Source organism: Pleurodeles waltl, chromosome 7, assembly GCF_031143425.1.
Source record: "Pleurodeles waltl isolate 20211129_DDA chromosome 7, aPleWal1.hap1.20221129, whole genome shotgun sequence".
Lineage (NCBI taxonomy): Eukaryota > Metazoa > Chordata > Amphibia > Caudata > Salamandridae > Pleurodeles > Pleurodeles waltl.
This window is the reverse complement of record NC_090446.1, coordinates 1,366,894,501-1,366,921,165: the sequence shown is the minus strand read 5'-3', so window position 1 is coordinate 1,366,921,165 and position 26,665 is coordinate 1,366,894,501. Positions and strand designations below refer to the sequence as shown.

Genomic DNA, 26,665 nt, shown 5'->3' with positions numbered 1-26,665 from the left:
TGCACAAGTAGCAGAACTTGTAGCCCTTACAAGAGCATGTCAACTGTCTGCATTGATGAAAGTCACCATTTACACTGATAGTCAGTACGGGTTTGGGATTGTGCATGACTTTGGACAACTATGGTCACAGAGAGGTTTCCTGACTTCTTCAGGATCCCCAGTGAAAAACGGGGAGAGAATAAGGGAATTGTTACACGCCATTCAAATGCCAGCTGAAGTTGCAGTGGTAAAGTGCAGTGCTCATACAAAAGGACAGGACTATGTTTCTCTGGGAAATGCATATGCGGATCAAGTCGCAAGATTCTGTGCCTTGAACTGTATATTACTCAGGGATGAATGGAATTCGATAAGTGAGCCAGAACTCGAACCAGCTGAAGCATTTGCCTTAAAGGTCGTAGATACAATAGATGAACTAAAAGCATTGCAGAATAACGTCAGGGAGGATGAGAGAGATTCCTGGATTAAATCACAGTGTATAAAGAGACCAGACGAGTTATGGGTTTCAAATGAGGGAAAATTTGTTTTGCCAAACAGTCTCTTATCACAGCTTGCGCGGTTCTATCATGGGCAAGCTCACCTAGGGAGAGATGCCATGATAAGATTGTTCAAAACTGATTGGTTTAACCCCAGATTTCGTCAAGCTGCAGAAGCAGTTTGCCATCGATGTGTCACTTGCCAGCAGATGAACCCAGGAAAGGGAACAGTTGTGAACGCGAGCCACATTGGTAGAGCAAGTGGCCCGTTTAGTCGTATGCAGATAGATTTCATTGAGATGCCTGTGCATGGAGGTCTAAAGTATGTGTTGGTGATTGTGTGCATTTTTAGTCACTGGATTGAGGCATACCCACACGTAGAAATGACAGCCTTACAGTTGCAAAGCTATTGTTGAGAGAGTTGATACCACGTTTCGGATTCCCGATCTCTTTAGAATCAGATAGGGGAAGTCACTTCAATAACGAGGTGATAAAGTTACTTTGCGAAGCGCTGAACATTGAGCAAAAACTGCATTGTAGCTATCGCCCTGAAGCATCAGGATTGGTGGAGCAGATGAATGGTACACTGAAATCAAGAATGGCGAAAATATGTGCATCGACAAATTTGAAATGGCCTGACGCATTGCCCTTGGCACTAATGTCAATGAGAAACACCCCTGATAGAAAGACTGGATTGTCTCCGCACGAAATTCTCATGGGCAGGGCTATGAGACTTCCTGCAGTTCCCGCAAACGCGCTTTTGAATATTACAGATGATCTGGTGTTAGACTACTGCAAGGGTCTGGCTGACGTGGTTCGCTCTTTCTCTCACCAGGTGGAAGCGACCACCTTGCCACCGATCCAAGGTCCAGGACACGCACTGAAAGCAGGTGACTGGGTCGTGGTAAAGAAGCACGTGAGAAAGTCGTGTCTGGAACCCCGTTGGAAAGGCCCTTTCCAAGTGATCCTGACGACAACTACCGCTGTGAAGTGTGCGGGGGTTCCCAACTGGATTCACGCCAGTCACACAAAGAAGGTGTTGTGTCCCACAGATGAGGAAGTTGAAGCGCTAAAGCTGCCAGTGCCTGACAAAGCAGTGCTGAGTGCTGAGACAGAGCAAAACCGAACTGAAAGCGAACAGGCAGAAACGGGAGAGAAAGAGATATTCTCTGAGGACGAAGAGACTAACTCACTTGGGGAAGACCAAGGAGAAAGTTCAGACAGCGACGAAGCAGCTGAAGGTGACAAAGAACCTGAAGCAGCTGAGGGTAGCAAAGAGCCTGAAGCAGCTGAAGGTGACAAAGAACCTGAAGCAGCTGAAAGTGATACAGAGCCTGACGAAAGTAACGGTGACGAAGGGCTCGAAAAAGGTGAAAAAGCAGGAGAGCCTGATCAGAGGAGGGCTTTCCCAGAAGCAGACGATAGAGAAAAAGAAAAGGAGAACGTGATTGATTCCCCAGAAGGAGGGGACAAGGCAGAACAGAACGAAAAGGTTCAAGCTTCCTCAGAAAAGATCGCAGGTCCATCAAATGGACACGGTGCAAAGAGGAGACTAAGTATTTCACCAATAAAAGAAAGGACTAAAGAAAGTTTGAACGACGGAGAAAGGCCAAAAGTGAAAGAGAAAAGAAAGGAAGTGACTGTTGTGGAACAATCCTCAAGTGAAGAAAAAGACTTGACAAAAGAGGAAAGTACCAGCGAAGCAGAATCAAAAAGAGAAGCAAAATTGAAAAGGAATAGGATACCAAACAGGAGATATTCCGGTCCTGAATGGGCATATGCAGTCAATGACGATTGGACTGACGAGTTTGTATCTCTAAGCATCGAGAACGAAGAAGAAGAGATACCAATAGAAAAGAAAAGTTTTATGGACAGTGTTGATTGAAAGGGTGATAAATGACATTGCCTGCTACAATCTAAAGTGATAAAACCAGCTGAGACATTGCTAAACCGGATGAGACATTTGCTAAACCGATAAAGACTGAGTTATTGCCGAATTGAGACAAATGCTGCTAACCGATAAGTGATTGGCCTCTTGAAGAAAACTGTGTGAACATTGCGCTCGTTCAGCTTTGTAACTGAATTGCTAAATAGTTTCATTTATAGGTGCTTCTAGCTCTCTGATTCTATACAGATCATGACGCAGAACAGTAGAAAGAGATACTGTAAATATGTGTGTATAGGCTTGATAATTGCATGTGTACTAATAATACTGGCAATAGTGCTTGCAATGCATGGAAAGGGTGAGAATGAGAAAATTGACGCTTCTACTTTTGCTCCTGTTATTGTTACCGAACTAACCGCACTGAAAAGACTAGAAATAGATGAGAGACTCTTGCATGATAAGAAGGAGCTTTCGTATAATGTTTTCTATCGCTTACTAACAGAATATGTTGAGACTATGGATGCGAAAGATTGTTATGTGTGTACACAGATACCGACATCAGTAAAGGAAGGGGTGACATATCACCACATGCCTCTTACATACGGGATTACATGTAGTATAGTAATGTCTAGGTTTTATGGTCAAACTAACATACAGTATTTTTACTCAAATTATGATGTTACCTTTGCATATGTTCCTATAATAGCGCAGCTAAGCCAGATTGCTAAAGATTGGGATGCTAAGATAATGAGGGAATTTTTCGAGCCAATGCAACCTTTTGAAACGGCTCACGCTCATAGGGAAAACCTTACCTGCTCGCTCTCTGCAATAGAAATAAGTTTTTTAGATCGCACAGATGATAGAAGGGCACAAATGAATGCGAAATTAGAAAAGGAGCTACATAAGAGGACTTCAGTAGATAATTATGATTTTGCTGCAATAAAGACACAAGGGAAAATAGCTTTAGATGCTTGGCATGTAGGGAAATTTTGTATATATCGGGGTGAATCCTATTATGACAACATTTTTGTAGGAGCGAGTGAGTGTAAACATACGTTTATCTTTAAGGCCAAATGGACATTCATGATGGACGGACTTGACCCTGTCATTCCAGGTGTATATTACATTTGTGGGTATAATGCCTATTTCGTCTTCCAAAGGGATGGTGGGGGAGATGTTATTTGGGTATAGTGTTCCCAAAGGTTTATCAACTGGATGACCTATCGATGATTCAAAAGACATCTGGATCCCATCGTATCCAGAAAAGAGAGACCGCAGCTGCTGTGGTAGGAGATATATTTGGAGCCATGATTCCTTCGTTGGGAGTCGTGTTGAATTCCATCAAAATAAGAAAGTTGTCTACTATAGTGGATAACATGTTGACGAAGTTTTCAGGTGCTATAATCCTGATAGATGCTGAGCTTGCAGCGGAAAGAGCTATGACTCTTCAAAATAGGCTTGCTTTAGACATTCTTTTAGCAAATGATGGTGGCGTTTGCAAAATGCTTGGTACACGACACTGTTGTACATATATTCCTGACAATAGTGTGAAAATTAAAACTATGCTTGCTAATCTAACAAAAGAGAGTGCAGATTTGAAGGAATTGAAAGAACCAGGAGTGTGGGAGAAGGTTGGAAAAGGACTTGCTTCAGTGGGGAATTGGATTGGGGGAATTTGGAATGGAATATTGTTAAAAATAATAGAGGGAATTTTAATAGTGATAATTTGCATATTTGGAATTTGGGGAATAAAAAGGGGAATAGTAATGATTATGGAAAGAATTAAGAGAAGAAAAGAAGAGAACATTATGAAAAGAATGGCAGAAGAATACAAAGCGCAAACTAGGGGAATTAAAAGGAAAAGAGAACTGACAGAATTCTAATGGAATAAAATTTGTGGGCATGATTTGGTGTGATGACAAGTAGTCATCAGAGGAGGGATTGATGAAGCAGAAAATGAAGGTTTTACATTTATTAACACGTAAACGTAGTGTGAAATAATCATGTGTGACTTTAACCGAACTAATAAAGATTGTACGGGGACAAAATGTGCCCTCAGAGTAGTTTGCCAACATTTATAAGCGTGCTTTATATAACGTGGTGTATTAGAATTGCACTAATCCGACATAATCGTAAACGTGTGCTATGATTTGCTTGTTTGAAATGTTTTAGCTTAGCATTACTTTAGTACAGGCTTCGGCCTAGTGGCCTGGTCTCACGGTTTAGATGCTCGTATTTTTCCAATGTGCTATTAAACGTGTACTTTTGCTTGAAGCTGTACTTTTCCACTGAGACCGTTCACATGCTTATCTTAAGGTTTCGTGCCAGCCTGGCATATTTTCTCTTTACTCCAAGGTCGATCTGCAGGTGCGGACAATGGAGGCTCTGAAAGTGAGCTAATTGGTATAAAATGTTGCAACTTGCGTACCCATCTCCAAGGATAATGTATGCTTAAGTAAAGGCTTGAGAACTGTCGTTTTTGATTGGACAATTTGAAACTAACCTATGAACCCTCCAATGGAAGACCCTACTGGATTTGAACTGTTGTCTATAAAAACCAGGTGCACGAGAAGAAGGTAGCCATTTGTCAGCGATTACGAACATTTGGACATTGCAGCTATTATGGCCCACTTTGCTGCGACGCCATTTTGAAAGAGACTTTGATGCTTTCTCTAATCGAGAGAAAGAGACTTTAATGATTCTTGCCCTAGAGACTTTAACTTTGATCCCTTGCATGAAGTAGTAATTTTACCTTGCCGCCGTGAGGCAACTGCCCCGTCCACCCCTGCCCCTTTGCCCCGTCCCATGCTGATCGAAACGGTACCCATGCTGATCGAGAAACGGTACCTGTGAGACGAAGACTTCCTTGATTGCTGATCGTAATTGGTAAATATGAAAGGAAATTGTAAAATTGCATTGTGTTTCCTTTAGGTAACCAACTGCTGATTTTGATAAGAGCCCTAGTTAGGAGTTTTTCTAAATTAATGTTGCTAAATTGTTTTTGCATGAAGTCCCACATGCCGATGCTAATTTGAGGTTAGACGAGGATTCCATATGTCGCACGATGCAATTTGAGATCTTGTTATGCTGACTAAATGTATGCAATTAGTTCGTTACAGATTATCGTATTAGTGATTTGCATTGCTATTATCGAATGCCTTGTGATTCAAATGCTACATAGATTGCACTTGTTTCGCTGTTATGGACAGCTATTAATGTCCATATATGTTTATCATTTGGTGTTGAGACACATTTATATTGTGCTAGCTTTGTTAATATAGGGAAATAAATTCACTAACTTTGAATAAACTGGTGTGGTTATTCCTGACTGAAAGGTCAGGGTTCGTCGAAATGTATTCTGGATTAATTGTCAAGTGTTATGTTGATCAGGGTATTGCTTATGTTCGTTATTGATTATTGATTTGATGCAATTGATCGATATAGAGTACGGAGAGTTCCACTTAGTCAAAAGATTCATCGGCCTAAAGAGCATCCGAATACAGGTAAATTATTAGTACGGAACGCTCTATCAAACGCAAACTAAAACATGGGCCTCGCTAAAACAAGGCAGCCATTTTGAAAGATTTAATTAAATAAATGTGCTAAAACAGAGCAAGATAAGTAGGGTAAAAGTCTCTAGGTGACAGGGCACGAGTCTCAAGCCAAAGGCTAAGCTAACTCCTCTATCCCAATAAAACAAACTAGGATTCACTACACCCCACTCTACTCCAATCTACCCCACAACAATGTTCCCAACTCCAAACTACCTCTTTTCACCCCACTCTATCTCTATTCACCCCAATCCAGTCTACTCCACCCTACTCCAATCTACGCCTCTGTACTTTACCCTAATCTACGTCACTCCTCTCCAATTAACGGTACACCACTCTACCCCAGACTTATGCTACTCCAATCCAACCCACTCTACCCCAAACTATCTCACCCAACTCCAATCTACCCTACTCCAATCTAACACAATCTACCCCACTCCAATCTCCCACGATCTCAACACCACTCCAGATCTATCCCACTCCGATCCAATCTATCCCACTCCACACCAGTCTACCCAACTCCACTCCAAACTACAGTACTTGGACCCAATGAACCTCACTCTACCCCAATATCCCGGACCCCAATCAAATCTACCCCACTCCAATCTACGCCACTTCACTCCACCCCACTTCCAAACTACCCCACGATACCCCACTGCAAAATACCCCACTCTACTCCACTACAATCTACCCCAATGTAGCCCATTTGACCCCAATCTACCCCAGTCCAATCTACCCCAATCTACTCCACTCCACTGCATTCCACCCCACCCCTCTCCACGGATTAGCAAAGCTGAGCTGTGGCCATACTGTTATACAATATGGGTAAAACACATTGTAAAACCCGCATGCAAAAACTCCGAATTTCTTTGTGCCTTCTTACAGTGAGGTGCGTCTTGAGTAATCTTTGAACTCGGTTACACCTACTTCTGAACTCACTCTTAAACCTAGCCAGCCGCAAGTTTTATAAATGATGGTTTCAGACATCGCAACCAAGTCTCATTTATTATTAGTAAATAGTTGTACTTAAAACGCCCTAGAGTCACACATATGACGTCTTGGCCTGTTAAATTTCACCCATCTTCATCTGACTATGGCTTCTGTAATCCACAGGCACAAGAGAGGTGGTATGTGTAACCCGAATGTTATCCCCAGTGCACTGGAAATTATTAGAATGTCATCGAGCAAGGACTCGTCACACTTTACTAATGTGAAACCTAGAAAGTAAATGAGAAGGTGAAAGAAGCACCTACCCTGGAAAAGATACACGTTGTGGCTGACTACATCAAAGCATTTCTATATATAGACTTTCTACCACATCTGTCTTGTGAGCATATGATTGCACAAAAAGTGTATCTTTAGAACCACCCAAGTATGGGACTATCCAGAACCTACTTTCACAGTTCATACCTTAGTTCTGCTTGCTCTAGGCATCGGACATGCCTGCAAGAACACTGGCTGGCTTGCCACTCACGCTCAAAATAACCTCCGACACAAGCGATTTTTAAAGTGTGGTTTATTCATATTAACATTTATGCATATATCACTTTCGAGGCAAGTCTCCGTTAATGAGTTAATAAAATATTTCAGACAGACATTAACTGTAGGGCGGTGGGCGTAAGAGGACTTTTGCTTTGCAATTCACATCACTTTTTGTAGACAACCAAGCACCAGGAACCAGAGGCCCTAAAGCTGCCACGTGACTCTCCTTGCCATTTTCGTATATTGTCTCGTCCAGGGGCGTAGCTTGGTGAGTAAGAATGTGGGGGCGGTGCGGGTTAGCTTCAGATATCCCAACAGTCAGGCTGGCATTAATGTTAACATACACTATATGACAAGCAGGGCGCGTGAGGGGGGCTTCAGGCAGCGGAATGGGAGAGGAATGCGGATTGATAGGGATACTAAGTAAGAGAAAACATATATTTTATAAAATACCCAACAGTTTTTAAGACTTAGGCCCGTATTAATTTTTTTTAGCGCCGCATTTGCGTCATTTTTTGACGCAAAAGTGGCGCAAACTTACAAAATACAGTTGTATTTTGTAAGTTTGCGCCGCTTTTGCGTCAAAAAGTGACAAAAAATCGGCGCAAAAAAGTATAATATGGGCCTTAAAAAGAAGAGGGTGTGTGTTTTTTTTTTTTTTGTCTCTGGCACTTGTGCCCAACCTTTTACCAGAAACTATAATTTTTTTCTGAGGGGGGAGGAGTGTAACACCCCCAAACACCTTCCTCCCCCCAAGCTACGACCCTACCCTCATCCTGCGTGACTGACCAGCCCCACCCAACTTCAACTGCAACCACCTCAGCCAATTCTACATTAACGTGGGAGAATCCTCCATATCTGTTTGCGTTCTTCCTGACTTCCTGGCAGTGGGGTAGCGTGGGGGGTGCAGGGGGGGCCGGCTGCACTGGGCGCAACATCTTGGAAGAGACTAAATCCACGGGTTAGGGGGCGCAAATTACTTGCCTTGCCCCGGGTTAGGGGGCGCAAATTACATACCTTGCCCCGGGTGCTGACAACCCACGCTACGCCACTGCTTCCTGGCACAAATGGTGCCGAAGGTAGGCACTGTTATGCGAGGGGGAGCTGGTCCATTCATTGGTTATAGGGAATCATCTGTTTTTATAGTCTTTAGAAGCCAGAGGCAACCCAGAGGCGGGCAGTGGGGCACAGAGTGCCACAGCACTCAAGCTAACAGTCTGATTGTCAGACATAATGGTAAAGCCCCACACCTCGGTTTCTCGAAGTTCCTCTTAATCTTCCATCAAAGCCTGGCATGGTTGGTACACAAGGTAACTGGACAGAGATGAGAATGGAAGAATTGAGCTTCAACAATGGATGAAAGGATGGTGCAACAGCATTTCATCCATAGTAGCGATCTCCAAAGTTTCCTTGGAGGTGTGGGACTTCCCAAGACACACACCATTCAGCTTCGAAAATATATTTTAAAGCGACAAGTGTCATAGCCAGTGTAACTAGTGCATATAAGAGCAGTTGACAATGTAAGGATTCTCCAAATGAACTTTTAATTAACCCCTATGAGATTATACTCAAATATGAGTAGCTCAGAAGTGTTTCCATGCTTCCATCTAAGTTAGAGACGACACAAGACAGCTTCACTTTCAAAGACATGCTGCATGGAAGGCCCTTCCTTCAAAAATGTGATTGTCCTGAATGCTAGGAAATGTATGGGTAATTGAGAAAGAAAAGTTCTTAAGGGGTTCAGCATCATTCCTGTATTAAACCCCTCTGGCATATAACGATGCATTTGTCATATTGCTTTCTTATGTACCTCATGCCACACAGCCAAGGCCACTGTTTTGCTTTGCAAAGTTTTTGAAGTAGACCACTTTTGTCCATAGAGGTGTTCTAACAAAATACCAAGGTTTTTATATTGATGCACATTTGTATTCACTGCTTATTCTCTAGCCTACCAATGTATCATCAAGGTAAGTAGAGCCGTAGTATAATAAATCTTGCCTGCACAATGTATACTTACTTTGACAATATGTTGGAAGTCTATATATTGTGAAGTCAAAATAAGTTCACCTCAAAATTTTCGACCTCAATTTTTCAAAATACAACCATCCATAGATGACTTTATTAGGGGCACTTGAATCAAGTCTGTCTAAGACAGGAATCTTCAAAGTTAAAGACCCCACAGGGCTGTCACTCAAAGTAAGAGACCATCAAGGTATGCTTCTGACCAGCAAGGTGCTCCTCAAAGACAGGGTGTAACCAGTCAAGTATTAGTTATTAGTAGACTTAAAATAAGTGATCTTCTTCACTTCTTGCAGGGAAGCTCCGAGGCACCGCTCATGGTGGTGCACTAAAACAATGGTTCTTAACCTGTTGTCTGGGGACCCAAAGGGTCTGCAAGGCATACCCAAGGAGTCCCTGAATGCTTAGAAAATTAAATGTTACCAAATTAATACAGTGTATATAAATAAAGGCGTAAACTGAAAATCAAATGAAATAAAGGGCATAGCATGGATGAAACTGAATTTAGCTCTATCCTTCCAATTAAAATAAAAACATTGTTTTTTTCATATTTGTTTGTGAATTAAAATAAATATTACATCATTGTGTGTTTGTTTGATGAATGCCTGTGTCCATATTTTTGTGTATTGTTTTGCAGTTCAAACCATCAAAATTGCTTAAGCCAAGATACCTGGATTTTTAAGAAGACTCAATTGTGGTTCCCTGATTCCAGTAATGGTTCATTGGGAATCCGCAGGTTCTCGTAATAATTAAGTAGGGGTCCACAGAAGTCAAGAGGTTAAGAACACTGTCATTGAAAGTAAGCTTACAAACTGATATAGAGTTGAGTAGTAATGAAAAATCCTCTGATTTGTGGAGAAAGTGCTAAATCCAATCCAGGTGATAATCCAGAATTTCCTCCAGTATGGCAGCCCTTCCATACAAGGAATTTCACTCAGCATTGTCCCTTAGATTTAGCACTTTCTCCACAAATCGGAAGATTTGCTGTTGCCTCTCACTTTTAAATCAGGGCCCAAGTTGGCTTCCCCCAGATTTAGCCCTACCCTAAAGAAAAGCAAGTGCCCAAAAAGTTATGTAACCTCAAACAAGCTCAATAGGTAAAGTGAATGGAAGTGTTCTTCTGATACTGAACAGTTCCAAAATTAGCAACTATCCAATAAAATACGTGTATGAACTTCTAGGCCTGTGGACCAGCTACTGCAAGGTTTATGGTCTTTAACATTCATTTTTACTACGTCAACACACCTATAAAACTTGAGACATATTATTTCAAAGACCCTTGCTGGAAGAAGGCAATTTGCAGAGGTCAACCAGTATAGGAATTGTGCTTTCTCAATAGCTCGTGACAGAAATATGGTATTCAGCTGTATCCACTGCAGTTTCAAAATGTGATTGAATCCTTAGGCAATTTAAGTGAGTCGATAGTGAGGTCTTACTATTGGCAGACTATGAAAAACAATCAAGAATTTACTTTGCTTAATCAAGTGACACGAAACCTAGGGCTGGCTTGTGAATAAGCTGAGCATCACTTAGCTAGAGAAGTATTGTACAGAGGACTTGATTGTCATGAATAGGGTTGAGTATAGCTCAGTTTTGGTGAATTAGGTGTGGGTAGGTTGGACTGAATTAATTTTAGCTTTAGTTAGGATGAGTTGAGTTGGGTTAGTTGGGCTGGCTCGAGTAGGGTCGGTTCTGGCTCAGTTTTGGTTCGGATGAGTTTGAGTTAGGTTGGGTTGGGTTGGAGCTGGTTCAGTTTTGGTGAGGTAAGTCAGACTGGGTTAGGTTGGGTTTGCAAGAGTAGGAGCTGGCTTGGTTTTGTTTAGGGTGAGTTAGGAGAGGCTGGATTGTGTTGGGTTAGCTTTATTTGGGTTCATCCTTCCCTTTATCCGAGGTTGGCTGACCAGGAGGTAAACTATGGGCTTCGAGTCAGGCTGGTAAAGTCAGTCACATGGCAGACAGAGGCACCCCCACATCTGCAATTTGTTGAATTGGGAGCCCAAACTACGTTATTTTACAGTTTTATCGGTGCCTTTCTTCCTTCTTGTGTATCCTCACGTGGAACTTGCTTGGTGTTTCAAAAAAAGTAATCTGTTGATATATGTAAAGGTTTGGCTGAGGTCACAGGGATGAGAGGGCTTACTGGCTCTAAGTCTGGCTGGATTCCTCTGAGGAGACTGGAAGAGAGAGATGGTCCAGGGCTCCCACCTCTAGAAGAAGAAAAAAAAGTGTGTGTTCAGCTACAGGACAGTTATTGTACACATAGGATATAAAGTGACAAGATGAATTTTCATACATCAGGACGTGCGGGTTTAATTTGTCCAAGAAGGCTCCCTTCTGTTTACACTGAGGGCATAAGGAATCCCCCTCTGCCCTGCTATCGAGGGAGAAGACATATCCCTCCTAACCGTTCCTCGTGGAATTAGACCGTTTCCTAGCAACCCAATAAAGACGTAATGAGATATTTTGCTTCAACCTTTCACTTAATGAATACGTCCATTTCCCCCCTACCTTATTTCTGAGAGGACATAGCCTTTCCCTCTGAGGAGCTAAATCGTGCCCTTCCAATCTGTCACTCAAGGAATAAGGTATGTCCCTCAAACCTGCCACTGTCTGAGAGAATAACAAGTGTCGCTCCAATCTTTCACAGCAGGGATAAGATATGTCACTCCAATTCCAATGCCGCTCTAACCTGTCAATGACAGGACATGATATATGCCACCAGCCCGTTGCTGAAGGAATGAACAGCACCTCTGTGGCCTTCTCTCTGACAGCATGTTTAGCATAACATCGGACATTTGCATCTAGTCTGTCAAGAAAAGCAGAGGCCATGTCTCTTCAATCGGTGGACTAGTCACAGGTTGAGAAAAATGTCCTTCGGACTGAAATTGAAAGAATAAGACATTTCTTTCTGAATTCGCGACGGAGACATATCCAGCTCCCTCCAACATGACGGTGACTGGAAAAGATGGTTCCCACTGACCTACCACTGAGGGCATAAGACAAGCTCCCCTGACACTGAGACACTGAGATACTGAGCTATATCACTCAGGCTTGTCAATGGGGGGAGGATACATCACTGCAAGGTGCTGACGTGTCACAACTTCAAAAAGGCACCCCACTCCCCGCCTCCCCTCCCCCATCCACTAATGGGGTAAAACAGGTACCTTCTGCACATCACTGAAGTAAAACGATATATGTAGCCCCCACATGGCGCCGAGTGACCATCACTGAGGGTATACTACATGACTTTCCGACACGTTTTAATAAGATATCTACCTGCACTCTGTCGCTGAGGAATGAGACAAATCCCCGCCGCTTTCTCTTAGAGCGGTTAGCACGAAGGTTTGTCCTTTCATTTAAGGCATAAGACATGTCCCTCCGGTCTATCACTTGGGGGACAAGCTAGGCCCCTCCATCGAGACATTGAGTAGATTAGATCTGTTATTGAGGTGTAATAAATGGCTCCTTGACCTGCCGCTGACCGCATAAGACAAATCACTGCAAACCATGGGTGAAGGGAAGAGCCCGCCCCTCGCCTCTCTCTCTTCTGGGGTGTTTTAGACACGGTGAAGGGGAGATAAACTATATGCAATTCCCACTCAGTTTTACAAGTTCAGCATCAGTGGCTGCAGAAAGGTGGCATGTATGCAGAAAGCGGGATTCGAGTGTGCAGGAACTGAGGGAGACACTTACCTTTGAGACGAAGAAAGGAGAGAAACTCCAGGATCATCTGAAGGGAGTCTTCATCCATGGAATGGAGCTGAGGGCCTGTGTGCAGGAGAGAGAGAGGAGACACAGTGAAGGGACACGAGCACAACAAGAGAAAGAGAGGAAGACATGGTGAAAGGTGAAGAGGCCATGGGGAGGAGACGTCGTGACGTCGTGAGAGATGATGAGAGCTGCAGGCAGTCATGGGGAGAGGTCAGGCGAGCGACAGAGGAGAGAGGATGGCATGGTGGTGGGGGGCGGAGGGGGCAACAGGGGAGTGAGAGGGAGACATGGTGAGGTGTGAGGAAAGCTGGAGGAGAGAAAGAGGAAAACATGGTGTGCTGTGAGGAGAGCTGCATGGGAGAGAGGATGACGTGGTGTGATGTGATGTGATGTGAGGAGAGGAGAGCTGCATGGGAGAGAGGATGACGTGGTGTGATGTGATGTGAGGAGAGGAGAGCTGCATGGGAGAGAGGGCGACGGTAAGATGCGAGGAGAGCTAAAGGAGAAAAAGAGGGAGATATGGTATGATGTGAAGCTGGATGGAAGAGAAGATGAAGTGGTGTAGTGTGAGAAGAGTTACTAAAGTAAGCTGGGAACAAAACATCCAGACTCCTGGTAGTTGAATTTTAGTTGAATTTATTTCAAGTTACGTTTCCATCAATAAAATCACCTCAGCGCGTAGTAGAAACGGCTCTTCTCTCCTCAGATTAACAGCGCTCACTGCCGTTGCCGTCTTCCGAATGTTCGGCGTTCCTCGCGCTAATCACACGGAAAGGAACCCCGAACAACAAAAGACAGCCGTGTGTGAACACCCCCGCTGCGTGTGCGATGCCAAGGAAAAGCTGATCGGCACGCGCAGCGGTAACCGCTGCTATTAAGATACAACTTTTAGTTTTCTCTTTTAACACTTTAACGAAACAACAAGCAAAGAAAACAATAATAATTTTTTTTTTTTTTTTTTTTTTTTTTACATTAACCCTTACACAAAAAAACTAATGCACCTGACATTTGCTCAGGCGCACAATATAACCACTGGTGAAAACACCAAACAAAGGTAACCATACATGTTGTGTTTAACAATATCAAACGCTACACATAAAACCTAGTATAAGCAATTCTCACTTAATGAGACCTTAAAGGTAATTTGTGCACCCTATCACTTCTCCTGACAGGCACAAGATTGGAGCATGAATCCACCTCCTTTAAACTCGAGGACTTAACCCCACCAGATTTTTGTACATTCAAGAAATTCTGTGCTTTTGAAGTGTGATCAACCTTCTTGTGAAAAGGTAACAATACATCCTTAGGTTCAACCTTTACAACCTTCCCCATATTCCACCAGTTACGTCCATCAATACGCACAGCATTCCCACAAACTTTGTCAACCTTGAATGGTTCAGAAAACTTGGAATCACCTTTCCTGACAAACACCGGTAATTTAACCCGCACCCAATCACCCACAGTGAACTGCACCTCCTTCACACCTCTTTTCTTGTCATAATATGACTTTTGTTTCTCTTGTGAATTTTTAATACTCGAACACACCTTTGCGTAGATGAGTTCCTTACACGTAGAATGTTTAAAAAACTTGGACAACCAAGCTGGTCTAAATAGGGTGGCAGGCTTCCTCCCTCTAAGTGCCTCAAACGGAGATATCCCCGTGCTAGTGTGGGGTGTTGTTCTGTAAAACCAGAGCATACTCTTTACAACGGCATCAACCACACACCCATTAGCTAACCCCCACTGGATACACTCCCCAACCACTCTATTAAACCGTTCAACCAAACCATTTGTTTGCGGTTGATAGAGAGAACTCTTCAAATGTTTGATGGCACACTCACTCAGAAAATTTTCAACTTCACTAGACACAAACTGGACCCCATTATCAGACACAAGTTCTTTGGGCAAACCTTCTTCCAAAAATACATCTTTCAGACACGACACCACTGACGTGGAATCTGCATGACTCACAAACTTCACATGAGGCCACTTAGAAAAATAATCAATTACAACATAAGCATACCGCAAATTAGGAGGAAGAGAATTGAAGGGACCCAACAAATCGATGCCAATCTTTTCCCAAGGACCAGCCGGACATTCTATTGGCCTTAACGGAGGAGTTGCCGTTTTGAGAGCCTTATCACTAGTTGAACAAATGTGACAGGACTTGACCAAAGTTTCAATGTCTCTGTCCATTTGCGGCCACCAATAGTATTCCCTAACCCTTTTTTTAGTAAGAGTAGCACCCAAGTGACCTTCATGTGCTTTTTCCAGAATAATGGATCTTATAACATCAGGAGGCACAATTTTATAATTTCTCAACAGTACACCATCTTCAATCGACAGTTCGTCAGACACTTTGAAAAAAGGTTGAGTACTCAAATTCAAACATTTTTCATGCGGCCACCCACTCTCAACATACGTCAAAACATTAGAAAGTACATTATCACTTGTAGACGCTTCTTTCCACATCATTTCAGAAAACGATCCAATACGTTCTAATTCGACCGAAGCAATGAAGCAGTTTTCATCCTGAGTGTCCATTTCCTCTCCAATGTCTTCGGAAACAGGATACCTGGAGAGGTAATATGCTCTCACATTTTTTCCACCAGAGATGTGTACCACAGAAAAATCAAATTGAAGCAACCTGGCCGCAAATCTTGCAATTCTTGGTGAGCTACCTTTAAGATTGGTACCATTTAGAATAGAGACTAATGGCTTATGGTCTGTTTGGAGAAAAAAATGTCTTCCCCATAGAAAAGACTTAAATTTCTCTATACTCCACCAACATGCTAATAATTCTTTTTCAATTACAGAATAATGTACTTCATTAGGTCTGAGCACTTTTGACGCGAACCCAATGGTAGACTCCTGCTTTTCATTAATTTGCGTCAAAACAGCTCCAAGACCGAAATTGCTGGCATCGACAGTCAAACAACACTTCAAGTTATGATCATAAGATTGTAACACATTGGCACTACTCAAACTATGTTTTATAGTATCAAATGCTTCCGCACACTCAGCATTCCACAAAAACTCTGTTTTAGATTTCAACAGATTAGAAATTGGTCTGACTAGGGTAGCAAAATTTTCAATAAATCTGGAATAAAATTCACAAAGACCCAAAAATTATTTGACCCCAACTTTGTCCTGAGGAGCAGGTGCTTTTACAATCGCTTCTACAAGACAAGGTCTGGGATAAACACCTTCTGGTGTGATGACGTGCCCCAAATATTCTACAGACGTTTGGAGAAACTGACATTTCTCTCTTCTTAATACGACACCAGCACTATCAAACTTACTCAAGACCTGCCTCAGAATCGCATCATGTTCATATCGATCAGAAGCATGAATCAACACGTCATCCTGAAAAACACACACTTTATCGATGCCTTTAAGAATGGTAGACATTATTCTCTGGAATACTGACGCTGCTGACGCCAGTCCAAAAGGCATACGACAATATTGATACGTTCCCCACGGGGAGACAAAGGCAGTAAAGTGTCGCGACTCGTGTGTCAATTCTACTTGGTGTTAAGCAGTGGCCAAGTCGAGTTTAGTAACATATTTTGCTCCCTTAATACAAGAAAGCATCTCTCCAATCTTAGGCAATGGATGAGAGTCCACCCAGATCTCCCTGTTGAGTGCCCTCAAGTCAACACATACTCTCAATTCCCCATTTTTTTTCTTTGCCACCACCAACGGAGATAACCATAACGAAGAATCAATGGGTTCAATGATTCCCTTCATCCGTAAACTTTCCAATTCTTTCTCCAACTCATCCCTGACACTAAATGGCACACCTCTCAATTTATGTTTAATAGGAATGGCATTGTCCTTGACCTTAATTTTGTGTGTAAAGCCCCTTATCTTACCTAATTCACCCGAAAAAACTCTGGGAAACTCATTTAGCAAATTCTCTATATCAGAGGTATCTCTAATAACTGTCACCTGATCACCCGTACCTGAATGCAAAACCATTCCAAACAGCCCTTGGTGAAACCATCCTAAAATGTTCAAACCTTTTACAGCAACATAGACTTTCCCAACAATACGTCGTCCTTTGAAAACCAAAATGTCTTCAAAGAAGCCAACTAAATCAATCCTCCTTCACTCATATGAAAACGGAGTCCTATCTGGAGGATTCAATTTTCGCATGCCCCAATTTTGTTGGTAAAGTTCCTGAGTAATCATAGTGATTCTAGCCCCCGAATCAGCCAACAACTTTAAATGTTTGTCACCTACTTGTATTAAAACGTACGGATCAATGCAGTCCTCTGGATTGCCAGTGATTATGTCACAGTCACCCACAGTCAGAATCATTTCTTGCATTTCACTCATCAACTCATCCATCCTGCCATCATCGTCATCCATGACAGTATTAACCTTAGTGTTACCACTTTTGTTACTTTGACACACTCTTGCAAAATGACCAGTTCTGCCACATAATCTGCACTGTACATTCTTTGCCGGACATATCTTTCCTCCTTTTATATGTGGTGGATAGCCACACCTAAAACAAATGTTAGTCTGCTTGAAAAAACTATTGGATTTAGCCACTTCCACTTTGTTGTGCAAAGGAATACTCATCTTGCGTCTGTCGTCAGATCTCTGAACTACGTTCACATGTTCCGCCTGTGCACGTTCCAACTCTTTAGCAGATCTCATTGCTGTTTCAATGCTTTTAGCTGATAGAATCTGACAAAGATGGATCTCCTAAGGACAACAACTTTTGTTTGATCGATTTATCTGCACAGTGACATATGAATTGGTCACGTATTAACTGATCAGTAAATGTGTCAAAGAAACACTCAGACGCAAGTTTCCTCAAAGCAGAAATATAGTTATTGACATCCTCTCCATTTTTTTGTTCCCTCCTAAAAAACGTATGTCTTGCAATAACCAAACTTGGAGGTGCGTCAAATCTGGTGGCCAATTTCTTAAGAGCTTCTTCAAATTCATCCAGTTCCTCGCCTTCTTCCAATTGAATATCCGGTAAATGTTTAAACACCGACCTACCCTCGAAACCTAAAGAATGAAGCAATATACTTTTCTTTCTTTCAGGTCTGAATCTTGACGCTCCGATGGCACCCATATACGTTTCAAAAGCATCATACCATTGCTTCCAAGGTATAGCTGGCTCACCAGGAGTTTCCAAGAATGGTGGCGGAGGGTTGACTGACTGCATGACAGAATTTAAGAGAAAATAAAGTCACTTGAGACCATATAATAGCAGCTATATTAACTCCTCCACAGATTTTAACAGTAAAAGGCTAAAAAACTTGGTTAAAATAGCCGTTTAAAGATGGCCGCTACGCTTCCTCAAGAATGAAAACCACCTGAAGACACACCTTCTGACCTGAGGTTCATGGAAGATGAGACACTCTCACCGTACATACAGCTGACCAGAAAATCGAGGATAGATGCACGAGTGGGACTCGACGTAATAGCCTGGGGTGATCCAGTTCCACAGCTCGTCGCCACATAAAGTAAGCTGGGAACAAAACATCCAGACTCCTGGTAGTTGAATTTTAGTTGAATTTATTTCAAGTTACGTTTCCATCAATAAAATCACCCCAGCGCGCAGTAGAAACGGCTCTTCTCTCCTCAGATTAACAGCGCTCACTGCCGTTGCCGTCTTCCGAATGTTCGGCGTTCCTCGCGCTAATCACGCAGAAAGGAACCCCGAACAACGAAAGACAGCCGTGTGTGAACACCCCCGCTGCGCGTGCGATGCCAAGGAAAAGCTGATCGGCACGCGCAGCGGTAACCGCTGCTATTAAGATACTACAGTTACATGGAGAGAGAGGGAGACAGTGAGATGTGAGGAGAGCTAAAGGAAAGAAGAAGGGAAACATGGTGTTACGTGAAGCTGAATGGAAGAGAGGATGATGTGATGTGAGGAGAGCTAATAAGAGAGAAGGAGACATGGTGAGATTTGAGGAGAAGCACAGGGATTGAGGCACAAGGGCATCGGGAGAGTGGAAGAAATATTCAAGTAATACAGGATGACAAGGTTAGGAGAGCTAAAGCAGAAACAGAGGAAATAGAGAGGGCACAGTGAGAAGAATGAGAGTTACTGGGGGAAAAAGTCAGCCTGTTAAGAGATGAGGAGGCATGTTGAGGTATAAGGCGAACTTTAGAGGAGAGAAAAAAGAGAGAAGAGATTAAGACAACTAACAGGAAGAGCGAGACAGTGAGACATGCTGAGAGTTGAGCAGAGCTACGGGACAGATACCACCAGGCATGGTGAGGAGATAGTAATATTAAGTGTTAGAAGAGCCTAGTTCCAGAATCAGAGTGTTTGACTACAACCAATGGGACTCTACCCCAGGGCTTGGGGCGAACAGGATAAACCTAAATGCTCATTTGAGCCCGGGTATGGACTGATACAGACTCCCCTGAAATCAATCTTAGGGCCATGGACAATGCAGGCTCGCTTGCAGTCTAAGAAGGGTTCCTAGAGTGCGCTCTACCAATGATCTCACAGATGCTCCAGAGGTTGGGTCTGGCCAGCTATGGTGCAATGTCCTGGATGTCTCACTGCTTCAAGATGTCCTCCATGCAGGCATCGGTCAGCTGGGCGTAGGGCTCTTCCTGGTCAGGTGCCTGCTCATCTACTCACAAAGGGCAAGACATTATTTTCCCTTTACGGAAAGTTCCACTAACAGGGATTCTTCAGAACCTAGGGCCAGATGTAGCAAAACGCCAATTTGCGAGGTGCAAAGTGCGAGTCCATGCGACTCGCAATTTGCACCTCGCAAATTGGTATGCAGTACGGTGTCTCAGACACCGACTGCAACTCGCTATGGGGTCGCAATGACCCACCTCATGAATATTCATGAGGTGGGTCGCAAATTGCGGCCCCATAGCGAGTATAGGCACTCGCAAACATGGAGGCCTGCTGTAGTCAGCAGACCTCCATGTTCGTGACTGCTTTTAAATAAAGCAGTTTTTTTTTTCTCTTTGCAGCCCGTTTTCCTTAAAGGAAAACGAGCTGCAAATAGAAAAAAATACCGAAACCTTTTGTTTCGGTTTTTTTCAGAGTAGGCAGTGGTCCATAGGACCACTGCCTGCTCTGAAAAAATAATTTTGTGAGCATTCACAAAGAGGAAGGGGTCCCGTGGGGACCCCTTCCCCTTTGCGAATGAGTTACCATCCACTTCAAGTGGATGGTAACTGCGAGTTGATTTGCGACCGCTTTCGCGGTCACAAATCAACTTAAATTGCGGTGCGAGTCGCAAATAGGAAGGGAACACCCCTTCCTATTTGCGAGTCGGAAACACATTTTGCGAGTCGGTTCCGACTCGCAAAATGTGTTTCTGCATTGCTTGAGGGCTTTTGCACCTCGCAAACGGCGTTTTTCGCCGTTTGCGAGGTGCAAAAGCCTACCTACATCTGGCCCCTAGACCCTTGTCTGGAGTTAGCCAGCAATCAGCAGCAGTCTGTTGCAGTAAAATGTCTCTCTCAGATGGTGCAGATAGTCTTTCCGAAGCCCAAAGGAAGTACACCTACTGGCTGGATGTGGCTAGTATTTAGCTTGCTTTGAGACACTGGTGTGGATCTGTGGCTAAAATACATACTTTATTTACAATGTGGGCACCCTACCACTACAAATAGTACAGCTTTCCAGGCCTTTCCAACAGACAGGGTCAAAAGTTGCCTTTAACTGGTCAGTCCATGTGCATAACCATTCTTTGACGAATACCAGAACCTTTCATCCAAGTACCTCAGGTTAATACCTTATGCAGGAATTGGGGACAGAGAGCTCAGGTACTGGCAGACAGAAACCGAATGGCAGAGAGACAGAGGGGGTCATTACGAGCTCGGCGGTCTTGTAAAAAGACCGCCGAGGCCGCGGGAGACAGAATACCGCCATTGCCGGCGGTATTCCTGGCTCCCTATTATGACATTTCCGCTGGGCCAGCGGACGGTATTGCTGCCGGCTCGTAATTGAGCCAACGGCAATGCTGATGTGCAGCGGGTGCAGTAGCACCCGTCGCGCATTTCACTGCCCGAAACTCGGGCAGTGAAATGCGCGACGGGGCTATGCCTGCGAGTGCATGGGCAGTGCAGGGGCCCCTAGGGGCACCCTAAGCCCCCTTACCGCCAGCCTTTCAATGGCGGTGTCTGCTTGCACCGCTGCCCTGGGGATTATGACCGCCAGGCGGAATCCTGGCGGAATATTCTAGGGGCCGGCGGTATGGGCGTGGCAATTCCGCCACGGTCATAATTGCTGGCGGAACACCGCCAGCCTGTTGGCGGTGTTACCGCCACCTTATTGCCGGCCGCCAGGGTCGTAATGACCCCCAGACTGTACTTATTGAGCAAATGACAAGACAATTGCAGAGTGTCCGAGCAGGGAACATGAGGTAATGTAATTTTGCATTGCCACAGGGAAAGGACAGTAACAACCTTGATATGAAATAATATTTCTGCAGGCACTTATGTTGTTTTCCAAGGAACACCATTTCCCCCACCACACTATATCCCAGGCACAGAGCACCCATGTCACATGCCACTCACACCACACACCACACTACACACCCCAGGTAGGCATTCTCCCTCTTGAGGTACAAGTGAAAAGCATTGTGGGCCTCGAAATATGTCAAAATAAGTCATTCACCCATAGCCTTATACAAAGAGGCTGAGGCCATCCTCCACTATAAGTGGCCATAGGAAAGTTGGAAGAGTTGCATTAGTCAACTCACAGTAAACTGGCTTTGGTAACTGTTCAAGATGCTACCAGAAAACTTTTCAGATATTGACTGGTGTATTTATAAACAACCACTCTAGGAGTCGCCATTTTACCTATCTCGACATTTCCATCATATCTACCTTCAAAGAAGATGTAAGGCAAGGAGCAGCATGGAGGAAGCTTGCTATAGCCCTTCTGGGCATTTGTTGATGTGTGTATGTATGGTCTCCAGAATTACTCTATTGAATTACTGTGGGAGTTTGTTGTAGCATCCATGAACCATGAATGGAAACCGGTGTGTTGTGTGTGAGTCAAGCAATCAATCAACTCAGATTTGCAGAATGAAGCTAATCACCTGTGGGGGTATCCAGGCACTAAGTTCTTGCTGAGATCAGTTGAAGAGCCAGGTCTTGAGTCCCTTTCTGAATTCCGGTAGGGAGGATGATGTATGAAGGTGAAGGGGAAGGTCATTCCAGGACTTGTCTGCGAGGTAGGTGAAGGATAGTCTTCGACTGTAACTTCGGGGAGTGTATGCGAGGGCAAGGGAGGTGGAACGCAGGTGTCTGGAGGGGAGCTGTAAGTATAGTCGATGGTTGATGTACACTGGTCCTTGGTTGTGGATGTCCTTGTAGGATTGTGTCGGCATCTTGAATTGGCATCTCTTCTGGATGGGGAGCCCATGGAGGTTCCTGAGGGTGGGGTGGTGTGGGTCAATTTGGGGAGGTCGAGGATGAGTCCAGCAGCTGAGTTCTGCATCGTCTGTAGTCTCTTCAGAAGTTAGGTGGTGATTCCTGCGTAGACTGCATTGCCTTAGTCCAGCTGGCTGGTGGCTAGGGCTTGAGCGACGGACAGCCATCTGAAGATCTTTTGGAGCATTCAGAGGGTGTGGAAACAGGCAGAGGACCCGGGGTTGATCTGGTGTTTCATGATGAGCTTGCTATCCAGGATGATGCCAAGGTTGCGGGCATGGTCTATTGGAGTGGGTGTGGGTCTGAGTTCAGATGGCCACTAGATGTTGTTCCACAGTGAGGTATTGTTACCAAATATCAGCATTTCCGTCATGTGTGTGCTGAGCTTCAGGCAGTTGGTCTTCATCTATTCGGCCACACTCATCATGCAGTTTTGGAAGTTGGTCCTTGTGGTGGAGGTGTCTTCAGAAAGTGAGATGACGAGCTGGGTGTTGTCTGCATAGGAAATTATGTTGAGGCCATGGGTTCGGACGATGTCTGCCAGGGGCGTCATGTAGGTGTTAAAAAGGGTGGGGCTGAGGGATGAGCCTTGAGAGACACCGCAGAATATGTTCTTTGGTTCTGAGGAGAAGGGTGGTAGACAGACTCTCTGGGTTCATCCTGTGACGAAGGATGCAATCCATTCAAAGATGTCTCCCTGGGGTCTGAAGTGGTGGAATCTCTTGATGAGTGTGTGATGAGATACGGTGTTGAACACTGCTGAGAGGTCAAGAAGGAACAGGGCCACTGTTTCACCCCAGTCGAGGCAGGTTCTGATGTTGAGGCTGGCAGCAATCAGGGCAGTCTCCGTGCTGTGGTTGGTGCGGAAACTGGGTTGAGAGTCAACCAGTAGGATGCTTCTCTCCAAGTGTTCAGTGAGCTGTCTGTTAACGGCCTTCTCAAGGACTTTGGTGAGAAAGGGGAGCAGTGAGATGGGGCAGTAGTTCTTGAGTTTGCTTGGGTCTGCAGAGGGTTTCTTGAAGAGGGGTCTGACCACTGTGTATTTCCATCTGTCGGGGATATATGCATTGAGAATGAAGATGTGTTTGCAGCTGATTTCCCTGTTCCCAAGGTTAAAGAAGCGGTGGGGGCCGGGGTCCATGGGTGCTCCAGAGTGGATGGAGTTCATAATGGAACTGCTCCCATGCCACAAGTGGGTGGGTGTGGGTGGCGTCCGTTGGTGTGGGAGGTTGTAGAAGTTGGTGGGTTGATGTATAAAATTTCTGTAGCTGATGGATATCTTGTTGTGTAAATAACAGGGTGTCGCAGAGTTCCTGGGAAGGGGAGATTGTGTTATCAGTGGCTGATGGGCAGGAAAATTCTCTGACAATCCTGAAGAGCTCCTTGCTTTGGTTGTAGCTTCCTTCGATGCAGCTGGCCAGACCACATTTGCTTATGTCTCTAAGGCATTGGTGGTATTTGTTGAGAGCTGACTTGAAGGTGGCTCGGTCTGTGGAATCTCTGCTGGTGCATCATCTTCTTTCTAGTCACTTGCAGTAGCATTTCATTGTCCTGAGTTCTGGTGTGTACCATCTGAGTTGTTTTATGGATCTGCAGGTCTTGGGTGGTTTGATGGGGGCGACTCTGTCGGAGCAGTTGGTGATCCAGGCAAAGAAATTCTGGACAGCCTGCTCCTGACTGCTTGCAAAGTTGGACTGTGTGTGTTGAGGGCATCCATGCCCTGAGTCTCTGTCACGTTGTTCAAGCTGCAGTGGGAGGAGCTGGGGGGCCTGGTGCTGGTGCCTGAGGATGCTGCAATGATGAAGTGGATGATGGCATGGTAGAATTTGAGGTCCCAGAAAAAGATGTGGTGCTTCGAGTAAAAGGCTAGTGGGGAGATGAATTTGGGGATGGTGTCGCAGAAGCTGGGGCGTGCCCCTAAGGGACTGTAGGTGGGAGTGCCGCTGATGGTTGTTTTCCTGTTGGCTTGGAGTTGGAAGTTCAGTTGTTCTATTATCGGTGTAGTGTTGTTTTCTGAGTTGGTGCAACAGGTGATGTCTTTGTGGATGATGGCAATGCCTCCTGCTTCTTTGTTGGCGTGGTCCTGGTGTTTCATCCTGCAGTCTTTCGGCATTGAGGTGGCAATGTTGGGGGTCAAGGAGGGGTTGAGCCAGGTCTCTGTGATGAAGAGCACGTTGGGGGTGAGCGTGGTGATGGTGTCCCATATTTCGGTGGCATGTTTGCAGAGTGATCGGGCGTTCAGCATGAGACAGTGTAGTAGTTCCAGGGTGGTCATGGTTGGTGCGGTGGATGTGCCGAGGGTATCCGTGACAGAGAGAGGTCCTAGGTTGCAGGTGAAGAAGCAGTGATGGCAGTTAAACATTTCTACTATTCTATAGAGGTATCTGGGGTTGAGGACTCGAGCTTGTGCAGCAGGGTATCTGTGGGTGGACAGAGGGCCAGTGTTCCTGGCACTAGGCGCTCTCCAGGTGCAGATGGGCAAAGACAGGATTGCCTTTGGTGTGCCTTTGGAGCGCCAGTGGCACACCCACTGCACTAATCCACTGCATGATCATGCTGCAACCTCCATTAAGTAGGTCCTGGGAGGTGGGAGGGTTGCGGGGAGACAGTGGGCAGGGCCAGTGCTAGGGAAAAAAATGGTGAGAAGCGAGCAGGTGGTGGGGAGACAAACACAGTAAACAGACAAATGAATCAGGCAAGTAGACAAAACATAGGCAGAAAGTGACAAAACACGCACAATATGGACAAAGGCAACTGACCAGAAAATACAGGGTGTCGCAGAGTTCCTGGGAAGGGGAGATCATGTTCTCAGTGACTGGTGGGCAGGAGAACTCTCTGTCACAACATTCAGAGGCACAGAATAGCAGAAATGGCAAAAACAAACATGATATGGGCAGGAGCAAATGACCTGAAAACAGGGACACAATAGCAAGCTAAGCAATCAGATGCACAGAATTACCAGATTAGGGTGAAAGCAAACACAATATGGGCAAAGACAAATAACAAGGAAAACAGGACACAGTAGCAGATAAAGCAGTGAGGTAGCGAAGGAGCAGACGCGCATGTATGTAATATTGTGTGTTGCACGTTTAAACCCTCAGGTAATAGGCCTTTTTATGGAATGGAATACTGAGGGATTCCAAAAGGGTAGGAGAGCAATCCAAGTGGAGGACGTGTATGGAGAAACTGAAGGAGCAGCGTTAATGTTGTGGTTGCATCTCTATGTGATTCCTTATGTAAAGCAGCTAAGGACCTATGACTACCACTTCCAAATTCAATGAATAACCATTATTGTAACCATTACATATCTTGAATTACAAGGTACAAAATACCTATTACACATGCAAGTGGCCTATTTTTTTCTTATTCACTCTCAAATCCGCCACTTTGACCCCCCTGGCCAACATCGTCAGATCCAATAGAATGAACATCATATCCTAATCAGACGACACCCAACTTATCCTCTCATTTCCATAATACCTATCACCATGAAAGCCAGCTTCCACAGGTGCATGACAGACATAGCCGAATAGATGGAAAACAACTGTCTAAAACTCATTGCAGACAAGATGGAAGTGCTGATATTCAGAAACAACATCTCCCCATGGTACGACTCCTGTAGCCTACAGAACTAAGACCAGCACCCACCCAACAGACCATGCCCGCAACCTCAGCATCATCTTCAATAGCAATCTCACCTGAAAAACTGAATCATTGCAGTCTCCTCTGCCTGCTTCCTAACACTGCACATGCTCCATATGATCTTCAAGTGGCTCTCCATCAACACCAGATGCACTGGGACTCAGGTCCTAGTCACAAGTTGACTGGACTACAGAAACACACTCTACATAAGAATCACCACACACCTCCAGAAGAGACTGCCGACCATACAGAGCTCAGCAGCCAGACTTATCCTCGACCTCCTTAAACAGACCAACGTCACCTGTACCTCAGGAAGCGCCACTGGCCCCCCATCCAGAAGAGATGGCAATTCAAGATGCTGATCCACACCTACACGGCGCTTCACAACCAAGGACCAGCCTACATCAACCACCGCCTGAAATTCCACCAGCCCCCCAGGCTTCTGCCCTCCACGTCCCTCTTCCTCGCACACACCTCCCACTTCCACCAGAGCATCCGTTGAGGACGCTCCTTCT

At 44.6% G+C, this 26,665-nt stretch overlaps 1 protein-coding gene across 1 annotated transcript in view; it reads right to left on the bottom strand.

The window, feature by feature from the left end:
* Positions 1-7,408: 7,408 nt before the first annotated feature.
* Positions 7,409-26,665, bottom strand: part of LOC138247051 (galanin peptides-like) — a 77,879-nt gene continuing 58,622 nt past the window's right edge. The window contains exons 5-6 of the mRNA XM_069201801.1: positions 13,104-13,178; positions 7,409-11,617 (exon numbers count right to left, since the gene is read on the bottom strand). Coding sequence (XP_069057902.1) covers positions 11,556-11,617; positions 13,104-13,178 — 137 coding nt within the window. The 3' untranslated portion in view covers positions 7,409-11,555. The remainder of the gene's footprint in view (positions 11,618-13,103; positions 13,179-26,665) is intronic.